General features: G+C 30.0%; 1 protein-coding gene across 9 annotated transcripts in view; it reads left to right on the top strand.

The window, feature by feature from the left end:
• LOC132744953 (potassium channel subfamily T member 2-like) overlaps positions 1-25,580 on the top strand; it is a 106,636-nt gene that overhangs the window by 2,147 nt on the left and 78,909 nt on the right. For 5 of the 9 annotated variants that reach the window (XM_060733746.1, XM_060733751.1, XM_060733755.1 and 2 more), the window contains exons 1-2: positions 6,750-6,949; positions 7,981-8,058. In XM_060733746.1, the coding sequence (XP_060589729.1) occupies positions 6,810-6,949; positions 7,981-8,058 (218 nt within the window). In that variant the 5' untranslated portion in view covers positions 6,750-6,809. Of the gene's footprint in view, positions 1-387; positions 429-5,005; positions 5,122-6,749; positions 6,950-7,980; positions 8,059-21,293; positions 22,261-25,580 lie in introns of those variants that run through there. The other 4 variants (XM_060733753.1, XM_060733748.1, XM_060733750.1 and 1 more) reach the window with 4 other exon arrangements.

The following is a 25,580-nucleotide window of genomic DNA, read 5'->3' on the forward strand; positions in this document are numbered from 1 at the left end:
CTTCTTCACCGGAAAGAAAATATAGAATTAATCATTGTGATTCAAAAAAAAACAGAATAGGGGTTTAGAAAGAATGGTAGATAATTGAAGAACTTTATAGAATGATGAATGAAAAAGAACAATCACTGGATCACTTGACTATTTGATAATCATGTAAATGTCTTGAAACTCCCTCGTCATACTTCCTAAATAATTAAAACATGACAATTGTGTTGTTTCAACATCGTAATGCAGTAGGGTCACCGTATCATTCACGTATTACATAGACATCTTATTACATTTATTATCAGAGCACAAATATTTTGACACAAACCATTTTGTGATCTAGTGACGCATTCGCGACGTTAATACGAGTAAATTAGATGTGTTTAAACTACAGTATGAATTTTACAGAACACTGGATAATATAAAATCAGACAAATGGAATGGTAAGACTATATTTGAATTAAGTCTAGAGGATATTCGTTTGTTTCAGTGAAATATCGAAATATACTTTAATTGTACATGTAAAATATTTATTATATATATATTAAATAATTATGATTGTTTATCATTTTAATCCATTTTTACATGTTTTTCTCCTCTCATGTCGTCATTAAATCATGACGTCACAGTGTTCACATGAAAATCAAATATAATTTTGTAACTTTCTTTTATTCTTAGTTACCATGCAATATACAAATATCCCGTGCCTTTTAGTAATCATGTACATGTAAACTAATGATAGATACTATTTCTGCTGAAAAGTAAAACTTGAAATATCCAAGGACCATTGTACATTATATTGTACACTGTATACATTGCATATACATTAATATATTTCCTTATGCTATTCTTTCGCATTTAAATTAACTTCGATTATATGGAATGGATGTTAAATTATTACACAGTGAGGCTATCAAATAAGCCGCGTCACAACAAAACCAACATAGTGGGTTTGCGACCAGCATGGATCCAGACCAGCCTGCGCATCCGCGCAGTCTGATCAGGATCCATGCTGTTCGCTTATCAACTCTATTACAAGTGGAGAAACTGATAGCGAACAGCATGGATCCTGATCAGACTGCGCGGACGCGCAGGCTGGTCTGGATCCATGCTGGTCGCAAACCCACTATGTTGGTTTTGTCGTGACGCGGCTCAAATATAATATTATGCAAAGCGTTAAATTTCAGCAATCCACTGTTAAAGCGTGTAATGAAATGCATGGACATTCTTAAGTTATTTGCAAAGTTGCGTGACTTTCGTCGGATTGACTTTCGTTAAATTATATTATCATTTCATTTCTATTGTAGTTTCTACATCCTTTTTTTTCCTTATCAATTTTGAATCTCTATTGAAAACCAATTATTTGCGTTGGGCCATAGCTGAACTATCTTATTCCTAACATTTTCGAACTATCAGAGCGTCAACTATTGTTCTATTTTAATGTTAACAATTCTTATTATAGTCATGATATAAATGAAATATTATACTCGTGTAACATATAAAGTTTCTTCATTTTTTTATGAAGAATGCAATATGTATGAACATTATAAACAAATTTACTTAAATTCTTACATGGAGAAAGCAATATTAATGAAGATAATAAATAAATTTACTTTCTTTCCAATATGAAGAATCCAAAATAACCATACATGTACTTTGGTCACTTTATGAAAAAGCGATATGAATGAATATAACAAACAAAAAATTACTTTATTCCCTGAATGAAGAATGCAATGTAAATGAACATTTAAAAGAGACTTTATTCTTATAAATTTGATGAACGATAAACATAATATACTTACTATGTTGTCTTGATGAAACCTTATTTTACTATGTTCCCTTTATGAAAAATGCAAAATGAATGAACAGACTTACTTTAATTCCTAAATGAAGAATGCATTTTAAATGAACGAAACATGCAAACCTTTTTCTCTATAATGATAGATGCAATATTGGTTAGCAAATGATACTTGCTACCTTAATAAGTACATGTTTTACTCAATGGGTATGAAGACACTAAATGTGTAAAGACGGATTCATATAGTTCCCATGTTATTTGCAATATAATTGATGGTGCTTCACTTTCATTGTAATCATTTACTGAAAATCACATAAACGATTCCTGTTTGACATTTTGAGGAGAATTTATATCATGAGATAGTGTGCATTCGCATGATAAAAATTGCCACTGGTCGTGCACATCTCCACAGCGTTTCGTTTTATATTATGCAATTGTTTTGTTTATCAGAAGAATGGTTTCTTGTTTCAAACAGCAGCGGTTTTTATTTGATTTTAGCTCGACTTTTTCAAAGAGTGCTACTGCTACAGTTATGTCCGTCTGTTGCCGTTGCCTTTGCCGTTCGAAAACTTTAACATTGGCCAATATTTTTTATACATCTTAATGGATTGTCTTCATACTTGGACACAACACTCCTTCGCACAAGGCCTTCAAGAAGGACAATGTCTTCAAGGAAAACCGCAAACAGACTTTCAAAGTTACGTTAGCTAATAAATGACTTTAACCTGTAAGGTCAAATGTTTGGATTTTGCTTGTTTGACTATAACTTTGTTATTTATATTTCAATTTTCTTCATATCTGAATGCAACAATCCTTTAAACAAGACCTCCAAGTAGATTAAATTGATCATGACCTTCACTCATCAATAACATTGACACTGAAGGTGCGATTATTGAATTTTGCTGATTTTGAAAATTGGCTATTACTTTGTTATTTATGCATTGAATGTCTTTATACTTGAGCACAACTACCTTATGGACTATGTCTTAAAGCAGACCAAACTCAATTTGACCTTGACTCATAAATGACCTTGAAGGTCAAATTATTGTAATTTCACAGTTTTTATTATAATTGACTATGAATTTGCAAGTAATGAATACTTGGACCCAACAATCCTCGGAGAAGATTTAAATGAACTTGACCTTAACCTTACATTGACCTTGACACTAACGGCCAAATTAGTGATTTTTGCTACAATTGGCCATAACTTAGCAATTTATTTATCGATTTGATTTATACTTGGACAAAAAAACATTGAAAATAAAACTAATATATTGAGTAATTCAAATATGACCTTGACCTATAAATGACGTTGACCTCGAATAAAAAATTCGTGTTCATTTCCTAAAAAATGAGAAAAACGCTTGACTTTCTTAATCTGGAAATTTTTATTCTTATTATCTAAATATTTGCATGCATTAAAGGGCATATGACATTTTCATGCATTATTTGTTTATCAAGTTTGCTTGACTAATTATATCATTTGTTTCGCACGCTATTCAGCATTTTATAACTAGCTATTTTCTCATTTTACTACGTTAAGGCAGCGTTAAGTACATGTCTTAAAGCAGGTTTCTCGTCTGTGGGCATAAATTATTTCATATCTTGGACAAGTGTCTTAAATACATTTATCAGATAATTTAAAAAAATGGATATGTCTACATGGGCTGAAACCAATATTCGTTAATAATTTAGGGAAGCCAATTAAAAATACGTAGCATCGTTTGTATGCACTGTTTACGGTATAACATACATTTCAGAAATTATGTTTATATGTTGTTTTTTTTTTTTTTCTTGGCAATGTACTTGAAAATGTCACTGTGTCTATATTCCATGCAGTAATTTATATACTACAAATACGGTAGCCTACTATATAACTCCTGGTTTAGACCCCGGGTTCTAATCCGGGGTATACCCTAAATAAGTTTTTATAGGAATCTACACATTTCGGCTTCACCCCGCTACTAAGAATAATTTTAGTTATGATAATTTGTATATTATCTATGCACGGTTTTACAGTGTCGGAAAAGCGGCACGGCTTTACACTGCAGCAGCTATATTTGAATGCTGTTAGTGAAGTCTGCAATTCTTATGATAAACCATATCTCACGCTTTGTGTAAACAAATCAAAACACCATTGTCATGGTTTGCAATATATATAGTCACAATATTATCATGTAGTGAATATTCACACTAGAATAAGAAATGGCGACCATTTTAAATGACGCTATGAGCTGGTTTCAGGCTTTTCCAGGCATCATTGTCAAAACATGAACTGGTTCCAGACTTTTCCAGGCATGTTTGTCAAAACATGAACTGGTTTCAGACTTTTCCAGGCATCTTTGTAAAAACATTAGCTGGTTCCAGGCGTTTCCAGGCATCTTTGTCAAAACATGAGCAGGTTTCAGGCTTTTCCAGGCATCTTTGTCAAAACATGAGCTGGTTCCAGGCTTTTCCAGACATCTTTGTCAAAAAATGAACTGGTTCCAGACTTTTCCAGGCATCTTTGTCAAAACATGACCTGGTTCCAGACTTTTCCAGGCATCTTTGTCAAAACATGAACTGGTTCCAGACTTTTCCAGGCATCTTTGTCAAAACATGAACTGGTTCCAGGCATCTTTGTCAAAACAGGAACTGGTTCCAGATCAAGTTCCTACGAAGCGGTCCCCATTTGCTTCACAACTAAGCCAACCAAATCATTGTTAGAAGTTTGGTTCCAGATATTTCGGGTAAAAGTACTAGAGACAGATGTAACTTTGCGCTACATAATTTTGAACATTTTTGTGAGAATATTGCTTTAAAAGTAACATCTGTTGACAGAACTGTAAATTGTCCACAGTATAAAAGTAAGAAGAATAACTTTATTTATAACGCAGACTTTATCTTCAGATTGTTTTATCTATCCAGATAACATTTTTTTCTACATTAAAAGGGTGGAATTCCTTTTGTAGTTTGAAATTAAATTTGAGGCAATGATTCATGTCCGTTTAAAAGACATTTGGATGATATATATGACATGAAAAGAGAGATAAATATGGAAGTTAAAACTCTTTAAGCATATATAAATTAAACCGCTGTAACTGAAAGCATAAAATAATAATTTTTTATATATTCTTCTCATATAATATGGACAAACTATATAAACAACTGTGCTTCATTGTTCGTGGATATCTTCACTGAAAAAAAAATATTAGAAATGTAATAAGATATATTAATAAGTTCACGTGCTTATCAAAAATGAATAAATACGTGGTACAGAAAAGAAAATCGAGACGCGGGAGAGTGGACCGTAGACAGACGGTCGCAGCCCCGGGGTATTCAACAGGTACATTTAATAGGTAGGCAAATTGTGTACATAAAACAAATGTATATATTTTTAACACTTTCCTTTAAATCGATATACTATTCTGAACTTTTAAGTTATTTACGAAGTACTTCTTCTGAAGATACACTAATAATTAAATCAAGCCTAAAATATTAATAACATATTTCCCCCTGAAATGTTACTACCTGTGGTTTTAGCCTGTTGATGATTTGATAGCATCTTTACATTTAAACAATAATGTGTCATTACTTGTAACATTTATATGTATGATTGTCAACTTGGTTTCATAACCTTAAAAGACATTTGTTGCCTCAGCGAAAAATCTCGACATTTTCATATAAAACAGACATGTTTCGAAACAAATGGTTATCGTCTAACCCACGTGATCTCGAATGTTTTAATGCTTGTATTTTTCTAGGCATCAAAAAGTTGTTGTTGTTTTGTTTTTTTCGTCTTCAATGCTGACAATATTAAGAATAGAAGAATAGTAGAAGCTCATGCAAAAAAGATCTACCGGTCATTCAAACTTTTCTACTCGTAAAATACATATTTTCTTATTTATGTGACGCATATTTAATATTCTATTCAAATAAAACGCTACACGTACACAGTCATAGACTTTTACATAAAAAACATGTAGATCTATTACGTAATATTCTACTTAAAAGAAGAAGCATAAATTGTCCTCTAAAAATTAAACGAATAATACGTATTCTTAGACATTAAGAAAGCGTATTACGTAATAATCTACATATAACAAACAGCCTAGATAGTTTTCTACATATAAAACGCATCATAACTATTTGTATGTAAAAAATTACGTGTGCTGCATTTTATATGTAAAATATTACACATATAAAGTGCAGCAAACGGTATCTTCCAGTATGCGTAATATTCTACATATAATACGCAGCATACGTAATCTTCTACATATAAGATATGCAGCATATATGCAACACTTTGTGCATAAAATGGAGTATACTTAGCATCTATTATATGATACGCAGCAAACGTAATATATTTTACATGTGAAATGCAACATACGTAATTTCTTACACAAAATATTTGGCATAAGTAATCTTGTACATATAAAATGCAGCGTACATAAAATAAAATAGTATACGTAATCTTCAACACATAATCTGGGCCTACGTATGAATTGCAGCAGACGATATTCTACATATAATACGACGCGGCATAAGTAATTTTCATTATAATCGTTCCCATATGTAATGCAGCATACGCAATCTGCTACATAAAGTATTTGGTGCAGCATACATATTCATGTAGAACACAACATACATGTCAGAGTGTGATATTCTAATGATTATTAGTCTAATTTTGATACACATATAAATGTAGTTATTTTTTATTACAGTATGGAGCTAAACAGTAGATCTGTGGCATTTCTTCATATATGATACGTGTGGATTTTCTTTACATCTAGAATATAGTCCTAAACGATTAAAATTAAATAATCCATTTGATTAATAACATTTAGAGTGCTTAAATTCATTTTCTTCAAATGAAATTTTCATGGAACACATTTGCGCAACACTAATTAATTTCGGTTCTTTTTGTCTTTGGGTTTATATAAAAAAAACTGGTTCCCTGCATCGCTCCAGTTTGACTATTGAAGAATAAGAACCAGACGAATCAAAACAATAAGAAACGACAGAAGAGTAGGAAATATCCCCGAGAATGGATTCGTCTGCAACGAGGAGCGAAATTGAAAGCTCAAATATGACTGAATTATATGATGACACATACGAACATGAAATGATATTAAACAAACGAACTTTTCACCTTAACTTATTGGACAAAACAGATATCAATGAACGGTAGTTAATGTCTTTCATCTTTATGATTGGGTGGGGTACGGTCCTTTCAGGGCATGGAAGTGGGTGTCACCACCCGATACATTAATTTATTAACAAGTTAATTGTTAAAATTTGTAGATAGTACACGATGAACGATATGAAATTGATAGTTTAGAAATAAAGTGCGATCTGTAAACAGTTTAGCCCCAAGGGCCCAAATACCAAAAATCACTACACGTTAATTGAATGACACAAGATCATAAGATGATTTATATTCACTGGGCAAACGGTGCCTAGCTCTTTAATGTTTACAGCTTACTGATCATCATATTGATGCTTTATACAACTGTCCTTTATTGTTTTTTGTTGATGTGATTGACAAATTTCAAGTTCAATAGAGCTTGAAATATTTTTATTTACATTTCTCTGGTAAGTTACTTGTCCAGTCATAATAAAAAGGAATTCGGCAAATGTATTAACTAAGTGATAATTTTAATATATTCGGCAATACTTTTGTAAGTTTTTTTTGTAAGTATATCTAGTTTTATGAACAAGGGACTTTTTGATATTTGCAGCCTTTTTAAAATAAATCACAGGGCTGGCAAAACATATGTTGTACATATTAAATATATATTTTTTTCGTTCTTTTTTGTTTTCTTTTTTTTTATTGTTGTTGTTGTTTTATTTAGATATTACATATTTACAGATGGCATAATTATTTATTTACTCAAAGGATATGTAATTATAAATGTCTTACATTAGATTTCTTCTCTTTAAAAGTAAAAAGGTTTAGAATAATTGACAGTAGTATTGTGGATAAACCCCTCGAGTTATACAATAATGATGAAAAACTACATCAAAATGATATATGGAGAACCTGGAAAACATTATTCAATATAATGCTTTTATGTTCAATTAATATTTCCTTTAAAAGCTAAAGATTTGTATATTGATAATTAAACAATATGTTTGATGCTTTCCAGATAATGGTGTGTGGTCTACCTTAGTATTATTTAATGATATTTTTGTAAATAATTTCATTCTGCTTACAGGGAGCTAATAAGAAACATGGCAGCTACAGAGCTGATCAAAGTAGCAAGTGATGACAGTCTTGCTGATGCCAAAACTGGGTAAGACTTTGTTATATACTTTATATTATTATTAAAACTGCACACCTACAAGCAAACAGCATTACACAAAATGGTTTTACTAGTAAGAAAAGTGAGAGAATTACCTAAGTCTGGAGGAGTGTTTCTTTAAACCTAATGTTGTACAAAATATGGAAAAGAAATGAATTTTAATATGCTATGGTTTGCAAGATGAAATGCTCTTAAATAGAAGGTGATTTTTTATGGAAGGCTGTCTTTGTAATAATGATTAAAGTATATTATAAACTGTAAAAAGATATACTATGAATGTGCATACTAAGTCCCTGTGATATTGTACTAAATGTATACAGAAGCGTTTGCATTTTTCACTTTAATTGTGTATTCTAGATATTATGATCTTTTATAAAACATTCTTCTTGTGCACATCAGTTTGACAATTCCACATTTAAGTTTATTCATTCCATCTCACAAGATTTCTTTTTTTCAGAGAAGCTATAAGTTTGTTTATGATAAATTAACATTAGAGATTTGTTATAGTACTTTTAGAGAGGGGGTTGGTGGGTTACTTTATTCAGAATGACATTTTAATGTCATGCATAGGGAGGTAGGTGCTCATGATACAGTGTTAATGGAGGCATTTCAATGCCTTGTTTAGAGAGGTTTTAATGAGACACAGTGTTAATAGAGTTTTTAGTAAAACTGTCTTTTGAGATGTGCTCATGATGCAGTATAAAGGCATATTGATTGCCTAGTTTAAAAAAGTGTTCATAATGCAGTGTTTAGAGAGATGTTTTGATTCTTTCTTTAGAGTCTCTCATAATACAGTGTTAAGAAAGGCATTTTATCGCCTAATTAGGGAGGTGTTCCTGATTGGTGTTTAGAGAGGCATTGTTTAAAAAGGTGATCATGCTACAGTGTCTAGAGAGGCATTGTTGAAAAAGGTGATCATGATACAGTGTTTAAAGAGGCATTGTTTAAAAAGTTGACCATGATACATGTTTAGAGAGGCATTGTTTAAAAAGGTGATCCTGATACAGTGTTTAGTGTCGCATTGTTGAAAAAGGTGTTCATGATACACTGTTTAGAGAGGCATTGTTTAAAAAGGTGTTCATAATACAGTGTTTAGTGAGGCATTGTGTAAAAAGATGTTCATGATACAGTGTTAAGAGAGGCATTTATGTAAAATGCCTTGTTTATAAAGGTGTTTATGATAGTATGTTGAGAAAGATGATGGTTTTTATGCCTTATTACAGGACTTGTTTTCATGATATGGTATAAAAACTGATTTTAGATGAATATTTTGCTTGCAGAATATTTATCATTTTGGTTGTAAAATTGAATACAGCTTTTTACATAAAAATGGCAAAATGAAGATAATGTTCTAATTTTCTTTGAAACAAATGTGCACAGTGCACAGTGGTCATTTCTGCACAGGTTCTTTACCAATTAAATGATAACTATCACTTGGATATTTGAATTTAAGTGTCAAATTTTGGAGAAAAAGTATCTGTACTTGGTATATAAACATGTATATAATAAGTATTACCATTGAAATAGGTAGATAAAAGGCTTGATTTTGTTATACATGTATTCAATTTGGATATATACATATACGATAAGAGCTTTATTGGAGATATTTATAATGGTGTATTGTAAATGTGTGGAGGATAAGTGTTTATAACACTTACCTGTGAGATACAATATCACAATTGTAATAGAGTATTTCCACAATTCTTTGTTTGAAATTGAAGCATCGTAAAAATTTGAACGGTCATTGGTAAATTTCAAATTAAAATTTCTATCACTTTTTGATAGAGGTGTCCATCATCTGTTATTAATTATAAGTTTTCTGACTTGTTACATGGCCCATTAGTAAATGGTAATGAGCATATTGACTACTGAATAAGTTATTAGCTACTTATAAATTATTGCATATAATCAAAGTCGAACATGAAAAAAAAGACAAAAAACTTAGTTTTGTGCTGTGATGTGTACTTATTAATAAATTATAAAATATAAATAAAGAAATAAGATAACAGTGTCATAAATTCTGGCATTTTTTTGCATCTTAAAGTCATAACAAATCTCTTTCTATTGTAAATATATAATTATATTTATATTGAGTTTGAATCTTTTAAAGTTAAGTCAAATTAACTCAATTTATAATCCTTTATCACTTTCATTAATTATATTTTAAAACAAGGTTAGTGAATCTTAAAATGTTCATGATTTTGTAAACAATGTATGTAGTATTATTTTTACTGTCAGAATGGTGGTCGGTGATGTTTAAATTATGATATTAAAAAAAAAATGACATCAACAGACTTAAGAAATTGATGATGCGTGCTGTGATGTGAATGTAAAGGGTTTTGAGGTTTGATTGTGTAATGGAAAAGTACAAAGCTTCAGCTTATATTTCACTGTGTTTAAGTTTTTATTTAATGTAAACTGAGACACTGGCCGGATATGGTATAAATCCTTTTCTAACTTCTTTTGTGATTCTTTCTTTATTTTTGTGTAAAATCTGGTGTTTTTTTTTGTTAACTGAAGTACTATCATTCGTGAAGTACTATCATTCATAAAATCTCATTTTCATAAACTTACAAATAACATAATGATAATCTTTTCCTCAAAAAGAAGTGTGCCTTTTTATGGAGGTTGATGAACATGAAGTTTATGGGGTAAATCTGAAAGATTTGATGTTTACAAAGCTGTTAAAATGATGACAAATATTTGATAAGTAAATTTACACATTTGTGATTGCCACTGACAGTAGATGTTTATTGTTTTTTTGTTTTTTGTTATGTATGAAATCCTGCAGTTAAATTCTTAAAGAGACTTAATTACATGTACGTAGTTCATTGCACTTTTTTATGGAATTTTCATTTTTGACAAGGTAAATATATTACATTTTTCATGTATTTGCAGTAAAACACTTGAAAAACTGACTAAAATTCTATTAAAAAAGAAAAAGAATTGTTATAAGTGAATATGATTATGATTAATTTATTATGTTTCCTGCAATTTTCTTACTTGATTGTTAATATTAAACTACATGTATTGATATTTAATTAAGTCTTTACTGTATCTGTACTTAATTTAAAATTAGCATAATTATGTTTTGTTAATAATTTTAAATTTAAAGTTTTATTAGGTTGTTTAACGATTTTGTACCAATTTTAGGATGTAGTTTTATACCACAATACATGTATTGATTGTTAATATTATTTTATAACAAATTTTTATGTCATTAAATCTATGCTGTACACCTAATGAATTTGAATTTTTGCAAGACAAACATGTTTTTTATGCCTCTTTAAAAAGTGAGGACATACAAATGTACTGTACTTGGGATGCTCGGTCCCTGGCAGTATAATATACATATTTCACCGCTTCTTTGTCTGATTCTTAGCTTGAGAAGGAATAAGCTTTTGTTTATGTTAACTTGATATGCACATTGCCTTTGACAAGTAGACAACACCAATTGATTTTAATGTCAGTATGTCAAAGGTCATTGTCACCCTGGCCTTGACCTTTAATAGCTCATCAACCAATGTCTAGAGAACGCTTTGGCCTATATACATTCCTAAGATTTAGTGTGAATGTTGATTATAACTAAATAGATTACCTGAATTGATGAGAAGGTCAGTAGGTCAAGGCTCAAGGTCATCGTAACGTTGGCAACTAAAAGCTTTCCAACAAACAAGTAGAGAACGCTTAAGGTCACCAGAACAGTGGCATACTCCTAATATTTTGTGTGTAGGCTTCTCATTCAGAATGGATGTGAAATTTATTAGTTATGATACTATTATTACTTTAATATTGACCTACAAAATGAAATATATTTAAGTATTTAAATATGCCCTGTGACATTAATTAAAGTGGAGGCATACATTTCCAGTTTAGATTAATTTGAAGTCTTAATCTTAATTTTGTGTACCAATTTTAGAACAGTTTTAGTTATTTTGTTGATTTACTCTTATTAATTGTTAATTTTATTTCATTTTAAATGGAAAATTATGTTTATGATTTACTGAGTGGATGGATATGTAACAATTTGAAATTTGTATACATTATAATATTATATAACTTAGATAAATGTTGTAGGTTTCTTTTTGTTGTTGTTGTTGTTTTGTGAGTTTTGACTTGAATTTTACTTTGTTGTTTAAATTGTGTTCCAGTTTTAGGATACATTAAGTTACTTTACTTTATTAATATATCAAAAACAATGATCTGGAATTTTGTCATAGTCTATAGTTTTGATGAGTCATGATATCACAAGTTCATTATTGCATGAGTTTTTAATGTAAGTGGGATAAGATCTGGTGACACTAATGTCAATAATTGTACATAAGCTTTATATACGGACAAAAGCCTCGCAACCAAAATAATCTAACAAATTTAAGTTTTATAAGGACAAAAGCACTCACAACAAAAACAATTATAACTTAAGATTGAAATAGGGACAGACTTATTTAAAGCCTCACAACCAAATAATTCTAAAGTCTTATTCTAAAATTTTTTAAAAAATGTCATCTTTATATATGTGACGGACAAAAGCCGTGCAACTAAATTTATTGTAATCATAATGTTAGATAGAAGTACAGACAAAAGCTTTGCAACAGAAATAATTGTAACATATGTAAGCTTTGATATAAGGACAAAAGCCTCGCAACCAAAATAATTATAACAAGGTAAGAGTGATGTAGGGATGAAAGCCTTGGAACCAAAATCCTTCAGTTAAATGTTCCAGTAAAATGAAAACACATGTAGACTTTGCTTGGATTGATTGAAAGCTGACAGTCTGCAGTTAATGCAACTAAAAACAGAAAATTGTCCCTTTGCTGAATGGTAATAGTCATTAAGGAATAAAGAAAGAATAAATAAAAATGTTATAAATGTTTCACATTGAAAGGCTTTCATATACATGTTATCTATTTTAAACACTTTTTAGGAAATTTAAATAACAACCAAGATTTGTTGGTATTTATAACACTCAGAGGTCCAAGGCCTCCATAAATTCTTTAAATTTTGGAAATTCGACACCAAAGTTGACCAAAGTCATAAAAAATTAACAGATGTACTGACAGTACACCACAGGACAAAATCATTGATGAATGATTTTAAATCTAAAAATAAACATTAAAAAAAAGTCCTTTTAATTTCAGCTTACAATAGAACACTGTGAATTAATTAAGAGATTGTTTCGTAAGTTTTGACTTTATTACTCTCACAAACATTGTTCTCGAGGGTCGCCCTCGTAAACTTTATAGATCTAACGAACCTGTTGAAAAGTTAGTAAATATTATAACTTCTTAAACTTAGACAATTTAATAATTTATTGTGGAAAATTCTGTTTCAATAAGTTCTCTCTTTACTTTGTTTATAGATATATATTGACCTGCTGTTAGTTTTATCTACCGACTTTATTAACTCTTCTTAACTCTTTCTGCACTTATAAAACATGCCAACCATTTCTTTTACATATATTACATATACCAAATCTTATCTTTTTGTCTCATGTCTATGTTGTAGAAAAGAGTGTTTGTTTACAGTCTGAGGCTGGAATAATTGTTTCAATGACAATTTAAATGATATTCGAGAATATGTGTAATACCATAGATCATCTTAAAGGCCCATTAAGCCTAAAAAAATATTATTATCTTTAATTTTCAAGCAGATTTTACTCTTTGTTTTCTGTTAAAGTTTCTGAATTGTAACTTATTGGACATCTTTTGCATTTTGGCAATTGCATTTTGGCAATTAGGACAGTTATAGTTGTTTAAAAGTCAAAATACTACTTTGTTTACATTGCATTCATTGCTTATATTTTTCTTAAGGTCATAAGCGTCTCGTAGTAGATTTAAATCTAGTATTACATTATTTAATACTAAATACATGTTTATCCTTAATTCAGAAAGAAAAAAATATTCATTTCTGATGCACTGTGCAATGAAAAAAGGTCTAATACCATTTATCCCCATACAGTTGTTTTAAATGATTCATGTGGGGAAGTTGGCAGTTACTTGTTGAAAAAATTGGTTAGCACTTGTACAGAATCCACAAGGTTATTAATCATGTAAATTGCCTGAAAGTAATCCAAACAGAAATTTTAAAAGATATTACAGGACTTAATCAAATTAGATACTGGTCGGGGACCATCAACCGGACACTTTTTGAACATTTTTCTGTACAGATATCATAACTTTTAACCTAGAGACCAAAAAAATTGAGAAGGTTCAATTTGGTTCTTCTCCTAAGCACAAACTAGTTTGTTTATTTCTGATTGTATTGACACTTATATCTGAGGCTTGACAAGGAGCCTGTATCAAAATTACCTCAATATTATTGTCTACACTACAGTACCATGTGTCCGGGCATTTATGTACATGACATGATTTAACTCAGATAAAAGTTTGGGTGTTTTGATTTTTAATTTTTAACATGATAGACAGTATTTCAGCAACAAATGCTGAAGTTTTGGATATTCTATTGTTAACTCTTCAAATGATTATAGCTGGTATGTGAGGTCAGGCATTGTTTTCTTGACCCCCAAATTTCAAAGTCAACATTCTTGAAATAGCCATTAAAATACTACCATTTACGGTTGTTGAAATAAATTTATTTATTTATTTTTATAAGAAACATGCATTTATTGTTGATAAAAAAGTGACTGACAACCACTAAACAAAGAAAATACTAAATTAAGCATAATTTCAGGGCCGTCCGTGTTTGGTGGTTGTCCGGTTTTGGTGGTTCCCAACCAGTAATGTCTTTGGAAGATTGTGTTTCAATATTTGTATATTGACAGGTCTTTTTTCTGGGATTATTTTGTTATTCAATAACAAAAGCACCCCAAGCCTGAAGGTTTGGAAAGATAACTGTGCATTTGCTTAATTGAATGTCATTTAGCAGTTTCCTCCCTTTCTATATGTAAAAAAAGTTCTTAAAATAATAACATTATTTTGTAAAAAATTAGACATGATTATTTATAATCCCCATAAATACAATGTTGTTTCAGGATAAAGAATCTATTTTTTTATTATTTATTATCTGAAACATGAATGTAATTTATTTGCTTTGATTGCTGCATTAAATAACTTAAAAAATATAGTTTATTTTTATGGCATGCTATTTATTTTTGAGGATTTTGCTGTAAATATGTTGAAACCATTCAATTTGGAGAATGGGATTTGAATCTACAAAAAAAAATGTAACTACTAAGTATGAGGTTTCACATTTCAGAGTATTCAAGGTCATTCGTTTTCATTTAAATATTTGGTCAGAATGATTGTGTGAAACCATTTTCACAACCTGATTTGTTTTTATTTGTTTGGGTTGTCAGACCAAACAAATAATGGTAGCAAAATTTCAGACCCTGATGCTGTAAATTGCAAATGCCGAAAGTTGTCCCCTGTTTTGAAGTGGTTACTTTCCTTTATATGTACACTAACGCCAAAAAATTCAGGGGAGATCATTGCGTAAAGATTGTCAAATGACAGGCACATTAATTTTCAAGCAAAATAGTTCCCGAATGGCCGAATATTTCTAATATTGTTTTATTCTTTATAGATATACATGCTTATAGTATTGGCTCCATTATTATTTACAGAGATCTGTGTTAGTGTCGAAATAATAAGAGTTACAAACCCTAATTTAGAATAATATGGTTTTCTTCAGGCTGTTAACATATAACTTCACTGTGGCCGAGGGGTTTGCACGCTCGCTTAGGAATAGAGAGGTCTGGAGTTCAAATCCCAGTTAAGGCAACTCATTTTTTTTAAATTGTTTAAGTCAAATAAACATTGAATTGAATATCAGTGTTGCAATTAGTCTTATAACCAATTTACTACAGTTAAAACACTGGAAAGCATTGGTGGCACTATACAAAAACAAATTGGTTTATAATCTCACAACCTTCACCTTTCTGACATTCTGAGACCCAAACAAATTCAGCGCCTTCTTTGCTTTGATTTATTATTGAAATAGCATCCTAATAGTATAACAGGAAATATCTTATTTACATAACAAAATACATTCATGATCATTATGCTGAAGTTAAATGTAATTTATTCATGTCATCAGATAATGAATTTATAGCTTTTATAAACTAATTGATATATAGGTTTTTTTAGGGACATAATGTCTTTTTAAAAACTAACATTTCCGGTAATTATGTAGTATCAAATATCATAATCTTGCTGTACAAATTTTTGTTGTGTATTTACTGTAAACCTAATCAGTTTCACAGATTTTCAACATGCAGTAACCTTTCGTGAGCTAGCTGGCCAGGTTCCTCACATGAAAGAATCCAAAGTCCATGATGGGATTCAACCCACAGCAGTGAAAGGAAAGTGATTTGAAGTCTGTAACTTTTACCACTCAGTCAAGGAGGCCCCCAATAACTAGAGAAAGCTTTGAGATAGCCTTACAGTATATTTGTTGAAGAGGTCAAGGTCATAGTAATTTTGAGATCAAAGGTGAAGCCTTAAAGGACAACAAATAGCTTGTGTTCTAAAAATAGCATATTATTTCATTCTTTAAAGCCTGTAATGTATAAGGAAAAAAATGTTCAGAACAAAATTTATGAAAGGATAATTTATCCATTTGCAATGATTGTGCAATAGCCATTATGCTTATAAGGATATCACAGTTCTCAAATTATTTTGGAAATCTAGACAAAGTTGACAGAATGCAGGCAGTAGAGATAAATTTTTATACTGCATACACTTTAAAATTCTTCATTTTGTAAACAATTCGAAACTGTTCAAAAGTGAAAGCATCATTACAAAAGACACAAATGAGAATGCAGGATAAAAAAATTAGGGATTTTGAAAAATGCAATTCAAAAGTGAAAGCATTTACAAATGACAGTTCAGAAGTAAAAGTGTAGTGGAAAAACAAATCAGAGTTCAGATTTTAAAGTGGCTTAGCATTTTTATGAAAAATGGCATTTCAAAAGTGAAAGCATTTAGGAAAAAAATGGCAGTTCAAGAGTGAAAGCATTATGAAAATAGCATTTCAAAAGTGAAAGCAATTAGAAAAAAAAATGGCAGTTCAAAAAAGTAAAAGCATTTTTGAAAAAAAAATCAGTTAAAAAAAGTGAAAGCATTTTGAAAAAAAAATTGACGGTTCAAAAGTGAAAGTGTTGTGAAAATAAAATGGCATTCTAGAGTGAACCACATGGTAAAAAGTGATAGGTAAAAAGACAAAATGTGTTTGAAAATAAAAGTTTAAAAGTCATAGGCTACAAAGTTCACAGGTCGGAAAGCTAAATATATATATAATTGTATATTCCTTTTGACTACTTCCCTCTTGAAGTGTTTCTTTTGAAATTTTTGACAAAGACTTGAGAGATGGCAGATTTGTGTTCAATGATTATTGAAGCTTGATTTACAGCAATCACTTATATATGAGTTTATTATTTGTCAGCTTGTCAAATACAGTGAATGATCACATTAAATCACGTTTTACAGTTTTTTATTTGATTTTCCCACCAGGAAAAGCTGTTCTGTTAATGTCAGCAATCAGAGCTTAGGAACTGAGAAGTAAGTTCCTTTATTAAATGAAATGTACAAATGAACGTTAAAAGCTGATGGAGTTTTTCCGCTGCAACTTTAAAAAAATTCTTCTGGATTTATTTGAAATATATATGAAATGTTTTTTTTTATAAGAATATATTATAAATTTCAACATTTTAATTATTCTGAGAATTTTAATGGGTATGTGATATTATTAAGTGTTACAAAATTCAATATGGTTGTTATTTGTATCATCACAGGCAATGTTAAATATTACATAATTTAACAGTTAAATTATATATACTTATTTATAAGCAATTGGAATAATACTTTAAAATACAGTTAATTATATGATTAAAACAGTAATAATGACAAGTTAATAATATTACAGTTTATTCAATAAAAATATATAATACTTCATATGCAACATAATTCATTAAAATATAATTTACTCAATGTCTACAGGTGAATAATATTACCATTACTTATATGTAAACTTTATGGCATTGAAATAAATATAAACATTACTTACAGTTAAATTATAATAATATACTAAATTACAGTTAAATAACCATACTTTTCTGCAATTAAAATAATATGTAAGCATGGCAATAAAATTATATAATAACAATGCAATTATTAATAATGATACTCTTATGTCAGTTAAATTATAAGGCACTTTATGTGCATTAAATAATTTTCTTTCATTGTGCAATTGAAATTATAATTAATATACTTTATGTGCACTTTAAATTATATAAAACTTTATGTCAGTTAATTAAAACATATTCTTTATGTGTGCAGTTAAAATATAATTCTTTATGTAGATAAGTTATATGTATCTAAATTTATTTGCAATTAATTTATATACTTTATTGCAAGTTAAATATAAAATTATGTGCATTATATTATATACATATTCTTTATGAAATGCTAATATTTTGGGATTTTATAAATGATAGTTCCTTACAGGTTTAGAGATACATTTTCAAGGTAAATATGTTTGCAATGTACACATTTCTTACTTTCTATTATTTCAAATTCTGTAAAGGTCCTATTAGAATGTAATATATCTAAACATTAATACTTTTACTTAACTAATACTAAATTGTACAGTAGAATACAATCAACAATAATTTCACAGTTACGATGAAACATTTTTCAATTTCACTCAGAATAGGTGAATGAAAAAAGATAGGTCAAATGTACTTTATCTGTATTCCAAATATCAATAGATAAAATATTGAAAACACTTTTTGTAAAATAATCACCAAAATTCACTGATATCTTGATGAAGGCAAATATTGATGTAAATATTGATTACAAAATAAACATTTTATCAATGAAGTCTGATAAACAAGTAAAGGACGAAAGAATGTTATTTTTATTTAATTTGTTTTTACTTTGTTCAAAATTATACATATGAATTCGCAAAGAAACACTGCAGGCGGCATGGCCAATTGGTTAATTAATGCTTGGACTAGTAATCTAATGTCGCTAGCAGCATGGGTTCAACCCCGTCAGGGGCAAGTTGTTGTTTCCTTGAGCAAGAAACTTAAGACTCATTGCCTAGTACTGGTTGGTTCCAGGAACAGATTCAAAAGTGTGTCTATAAGATAATAGCTTCCTATGTGTACAATCGAACTGAAATAAATTCTGTATAAACCAAAGATACAGTGTAAATGTCATTTAAGGCGATTTTCTAGCTTTACTAATTAAGTCATTTAAGGTACCTGTATTTACATAATGCATTATTTCCGGGATGAATGTGTAGACTACAGATTAAATCAAACCATGACCTTATGTTATTAGGCTAAGATATCTCCTCATACAGAACAATCCTGAAAGTCCCTGCTGGGATTCGAAACCACAGCAATGAGGAGCTATTGATAAAAAGTCATGTATTTGAAAATATGAACTTGACTGTAAAGCGAACAATGACAGTCATGATAAGATTGCATGGATGTGCTGGGGGATCTTGATGTTGCACTGGTTGGCAAGCAGACATTAAGGTTGAGACATATAATTGTATACACATTTTTATTTTAAAAGAATAGAGATATAAATTGCTCCTGAAAAAAACAACAACAACCAAAATGTTTTTTGTTTTGGCATTGTATCTGAAATTGTGCTGAAGATGAAAAGTTTAAAATGATTTTTGATTGTTGGGACTGTTGCCAGATGTCCTTATGTCCTCCTCCCCTTACAATGATATTTTCTCACTTTTAAATACAATTATTACGATTAGAAAAAAGACACTAGAATTTAATAGCCAATCTCTTTATTCACAGTTGTTTACAAGGTCACAAAGTTTGAATATGTAAAATTATGTAAAGTTCATAAGGAGTTTAATGGTTATAAAACAATCATTTTTTTTCGTGTTAAATACCATTAGGTAATAAAAGAAAACTGATAAAAATCTATTTGCATTAACAATTGAATGTACTTAACTAATGAAAAATTGTGATGACGAGTTTGATTGTAAATGTGCCAATAAAGAAAGAAGTCATTGTGAGAGAAATGTAAACTTTAAATTTTGATGGACATATTTATTTTTTTGCTGTATTTAAACCAGGAAACAGTGTCATGGGAATTTTTACTTTTTATTTCTTCAACATTTTGATTGGGACATTATTGGAATACCGTCTTGAAATAATTTCATTTTAATGGATTTTCAATATATGCTAATGGATAAAAAATATATGTTTTTTGTGTCGTAACAGCGTCTTTAAAATTCACACTTTCAGTTTTAACACCTTGGCTAAAACATATTTTGCTACATATTACAGCTCTAAAACCTGGTTTAAAGCATTAAACTTGGAAACTTGGAAGCATATTTTGCCACATACAATAGCTTTACAGCTTGATTAGGAGCAAATATGTATTTAGCTTAGTAACGTAAAGTTATGGTAAACCATTGCAAAACTTAAGTTTAAACATATTCAACCATTTATAGCTTTAAACCATGGTTAAAACATACTCAACCATGTATAGCGTTAATTAAACCATGGTTAAAACCTATTCAACCATTTGTAGCTTTAAACCATAGTTAAACAGATTCAACCATTTATAGCTTTAAACCATGGTTAAAACATATTCAACCATTTATAGCTTTAAACCATGGTTAAAACATACTCAACCATTTATAGCTTTAAACCATGGTTAAAACATATGCAACCATTTATAGCTTTAATTAAACCATGGTTAAAATATATTCAACCATTTATAGTTTTTACCTTAGTTAAACAAATTCAACCATTTATAGCTTTAAACCATGGTTAAAACATACATGTATTTTAGCACATGCAATAGCGTACAACATATTTAGCCACTTAAAGATTTCAACCATGTTTATAAAATATATTCAACCATTTAAAGCTTTTAACCTTAGTTAATAAATTCAACCATTTATAGCTTTAAAACCAATTGTTAAAACATATTTTAGCACATGTTATAGCTTTACAACCTGGTTAAAGCATGTTAAATCACTTCAACTTGGTTGCCATTTTATAATAGCATTAGACTTTGTTTAAACAAAAGTTTAGTATAGTAATGGTTGAAGATGTACTATTTAGAGACTTAGTGGATCACTTATTAATGCAGTAACATGATGCTGTAAACTAGCTGTAATAAAGGAGGCTGTGACCTCACATGTATATTTTATACTGTTTACATTATAAACATGAGGTGCTTTGTTAACTGACTATTACTGTCAAATATTCAGCATTTAAACTGATAGGTTGTAAGTCATGTTCAGTAATGTATGGACTAGTTTAAACAAAAGATTATCATCTCTTTCAGCAGCTGCAATAGCTTACAGTGTCAGGGATACCTTAGACAGTTTTATATCAGTTTTTCCTGAAAATTTGGAAGAAAAATATCTCTCTTTTCACAAGTGTATCATAGGATTAATATTTTTTTCTTGAAAAGTTTAATTGTATAAACAGTAACATGTGGTTTGCATGAGGATACGAGTATGTTATTCATGGTTGTAGAAACTTGTGCTATAAAAGACATTGAGAATATTTAATTTTATTTGCAGAACTTTGGCGCTAAATATATCGAATGTTTTAAATGTAGCATTTGGTAATTTTGCTGACTTAAATTTTAAGGATGACACTTTAAAAGCATAATAAAACAAAGAATGTGACGGCATGGGGATAGGACTTAAAACAATAGTATAAATTACAAAAGTGCCGCAGGTTATTTATGCAGGGAGGATTTTGGCGAAACCTGCTCATATTATCGTCAGTTGTCGTCACTTGTATACTGCCCTAGTGTCAGGAAGATTGCTACATTATCTTTATATATATGATTAATTTTTCCAACTGTGCATTATGCTAATTAAAGAAAAGTTAACTTACATGCAGTACGGACTGGAATATATTACAATTTATGCACGCAATTACAGGGCTGAAACTGCAAACCGGGAAAATACATAAAGTCTAAATGTAATGCTGAAGACATTACCAAAATTTTAGCGGATTATAGAGATATTTTTTTGAAAGGATTTACATAAAAATTCAAGGAAACAGCTTCCATGGAAACAGAAAACACAATGACCTTTGTGCACTTCGATGTAGAACCAGTTATGCATGGGCCGAGGTTACTAAAGTCGCAGTCACCTAGCATGTGTGACGGAATGGACTTGGAGGAGTTTCTTTTCTGTCGATTCAAGCGATGATGAGGATGACTGGCATAGGTAAAAGTTTAAAAATAGATTTTAATTTAAATCTCCACTATGCTTGTACAACTTCGCCTCCGATAGCGTCTATGAAGAATTACTGAAATTTATATTGTTTTTTGCCCAAATACAGGAATAAAGAAAATATTTTCTGTAAATTGATTGTATACTATGCATACTGATAATAGGTTAAATTAAGTTACTTCTTGTTTGTTGCATTTTATCAGATTGAGCTCTTTAAACATTTGTCATGTTTCTTTTTGCTGTTGCAATTATTATCCAGGCTCCAAGTTATTGTTAGAATTTTTTTAGGTTTTATTTTCTGATACATCAATAATATTTATCTTCAAACTTTGGTTTGGTGATTATTTATCATATATATTTTGAAGTTCAAGTTCTTGGTTAGACCATTTTCTGTGTTTTAAGTTTAAGTTCATTGCACATTTACTGTGTTTTGAGTTCATTGAACATTCACTTTGTTTGTTTTGAGTTTCAAATTATTGTTTATTCGTGTAGAATTCATTGAACATGATTTTTTTTTTTTGTCAGACATTTAATGTGTTCCTTATGAGTTCATTGAACATTTACTGTGTTTGTTTGTTTAGAGTTTAAAGGGTTTTGTTTGTTGAACTTTAAATATGTTTGTTTATAGTTCATTTAACATTTATTTCATTTGTTTAGAGTTTAAAGGGTTTTGTCTGTTTAACATTTAATGTGTTTGTTTTGAGTTCATTTAACATTTACTTAATGTTTTGGTTTTAGTTTCAAGTTTTAATTTGTTGAACATTAGTTGTGTTCAAGGTTGCCATTCTGAGGTTCAGGTCGGCTTCAAAACTTTGAAAACACTCTTTGCTGTTTTGTTGGTTTGTTTGTTGCAATAGTTTACTATTTTTTTAGTTAGTTACAAAATTTTTGCACGTTGAGTGGTTTGTAGCATTATTCCTTTAGTTCAAATTTATTGTTTGTTCTTAATATATCCTAGAAACGTAACTGTTCAACTATGGTTCACCACTATTTGCCAATTATGGCCATGCATGTTACGTGCTTACAAATAATTGTCATGTTATTTAGTTCAAGTGGCTTCTGTGGGAGAGCAGTTAAGATTTTTTACTTCAAACCTACTGCCCCTCACCACTCTGGTTTGAATCCTGTCTGGGACTTCAGATTCTATTGTGTGAGGAAGCTATCCGGCTATAGCTTACAGAATACTAGTGGTTCTACACTCATGTCTGAAATAATGCACAGAGAGGCACCTTATGTTTTGCTTCACCAGTAAAACTGGAAAGTCATCATATAACCTATACAGTGTTGGTACCACTGAAAATGCAACAAAACAAACAAACGAACTAGGTATTATACAAACTAGGTATTATATTATCACTTAAAATTCAGGAGGTATGGTTCTATTACATATTTTATTGTTATCATTGGAAGGCATATACTTTCAAGTTCATAATCTGTGTACTTTATGTTAATAATTATACTAAATTACTTTATATTGTGTAATTTTAGCCTGTAACTTCAGACCTGACACTGTCACCTAAATCTTTAAGTGGAGGACATATTTTGTATCAAATTTGTGAATTATAATTCAGCTTCATAATTTTCATTCTATTTTATGTGTAATCTTATAATTAGAAGTGCCCACAGGATATATCAGAAACTGTTTGAACATTTAGCAACGTCTCTGAAATTTTAATGGTCCAATATACTTTTAACTTTCTTCCTGGTGCTATTGGTAGTTTATACTCGGGATCACAGCAGTAAGCTACATTGAATTTACCAGAGCACAGTTCAGCCACCGCAGAGGTACAGTGGGAGTGACCATAGAAAGGATGTCATGATCAAGAAAGTGACCTGCACCATCGATGAATTGAACCCGGGTCATGATATTCACAGTCCAATGCTCTACCTTACTGAGTTAACCAGACAGACTAAACTTCCTACCTCATTTGATTGTCAACTTAAATGCTTTTTAATACAATAAGCTGGTTTTGATTGGATTAATACTCTCTTGTCACCAAGACTGGATTTTGATTGGATAAAATTGGACTGATCTTGATTATGGCAATTCATATTATCTTAAGTCTTGCTTTTATTGGTTATAAACATACCAGTTTTAACTATGCTCATTCCATTAGCAGCCAATGATTTGATTAGTATGTGAAATAGTTTTTGATATCCTGGTTCCTACCAGAACAGTTTTCATTTTTTGTGATTGTGAAGTATGATATATTTTTTTGTGAAATTTAAAGATGATATATTTTTCCTTCAACTTAATAGTAAAAGATACTGTTCTAATGAAAAGTTTTTGCATATAACCATCTTATTGGAGCATGGTTATCATGTTTTAAACATTTAATCTGGCGTGATTGCTAGTTTTTCATTGGGTGATTCAAATCATGCAAGTTTTTTCATCTACACTGTGTCACTAGTAGTTCTCATGTTAAGAGTGCATGCTAAGATATAAGTATGGAAGCCTGAATACTGGATGTTCATCAAGCAACAGTTTTTTTTACAAAAATTGTGGTGCAGGGAGACTAGATGTCATTATCAAAAAAAATTTTTTTTACTCAGAAAATACCGGTGCAGGGATACTCCAATGCACACAGTAGTCTTTTACCCAGTGCAGGGATACTCCAATCCATACAGTGGTCTTTTACTTAGAAAATACCGGTACAGGGATACTCCAATGCACACAGAAGTCTTTTACCCAGTGCAGGGATACTCCATTGCACACAGTGATCTTTTACTCTTGGTTGATACTTCAGGGTTTTTATTATTAATTTGACCTTATCAAAGAGATCATGGTTAAGTTTAGAAAATTGTTTAAATCTGTACAGCATTCATTAAGGTGAGCATTGCAGGAACATAATTGCCTTCTTGTTAAACTCTACTTTAAAAAAAAGTATATGCTGTTTTGATGATTTATATTATTTAAAGTAAGCCATGTCCATAAAAAGTTTTTCTGTTCTCCAGGTTTACGAGTTCTCTAGTATTTGCTTATTTGCATGCATCAGGCTTTGGTCTACATTAATAAGTAGTATTTATTATGTAGGCGTTCCATAGTCATGGCCCTTGAATAATATTAAATTTAACTGGGAAGATTTTTTTTTTATTTTAGGGTCTTTTATTTTGCAACTATAAAACAGAAAGAAAAAAATAATACAATATGATTGTTTAAATAATGTGGTGTTGCTTGTCAGTGATATGTATTTCAGTAAAAGGAGTAATAAATGTAGAATTATTTATAAATGTTTATTTACATGATAAACAACAAATAGATATTAAATTACAAAAAATCGGACTGTACTGATTGAGAAGAAAGCTTTAAAACC

This window comes from Ruditapes philippinarum, unplaced genomic scaffold (genome assembly GCF_026571515.1).
Source record: "Ruditapes philippinarum isolate M1 unplaced genomic scaffold, ASM2657151v2 ctg614_1_1_1_1, whole genome shotgun sequence".
In the NCBI taxonomy this organism is placed as follows: Eukaryota; Metazoa; Mollusca; class Bivalvia; order Venerida; family Veneridae; genus Ruditapes; species Ruditapes philippinarum.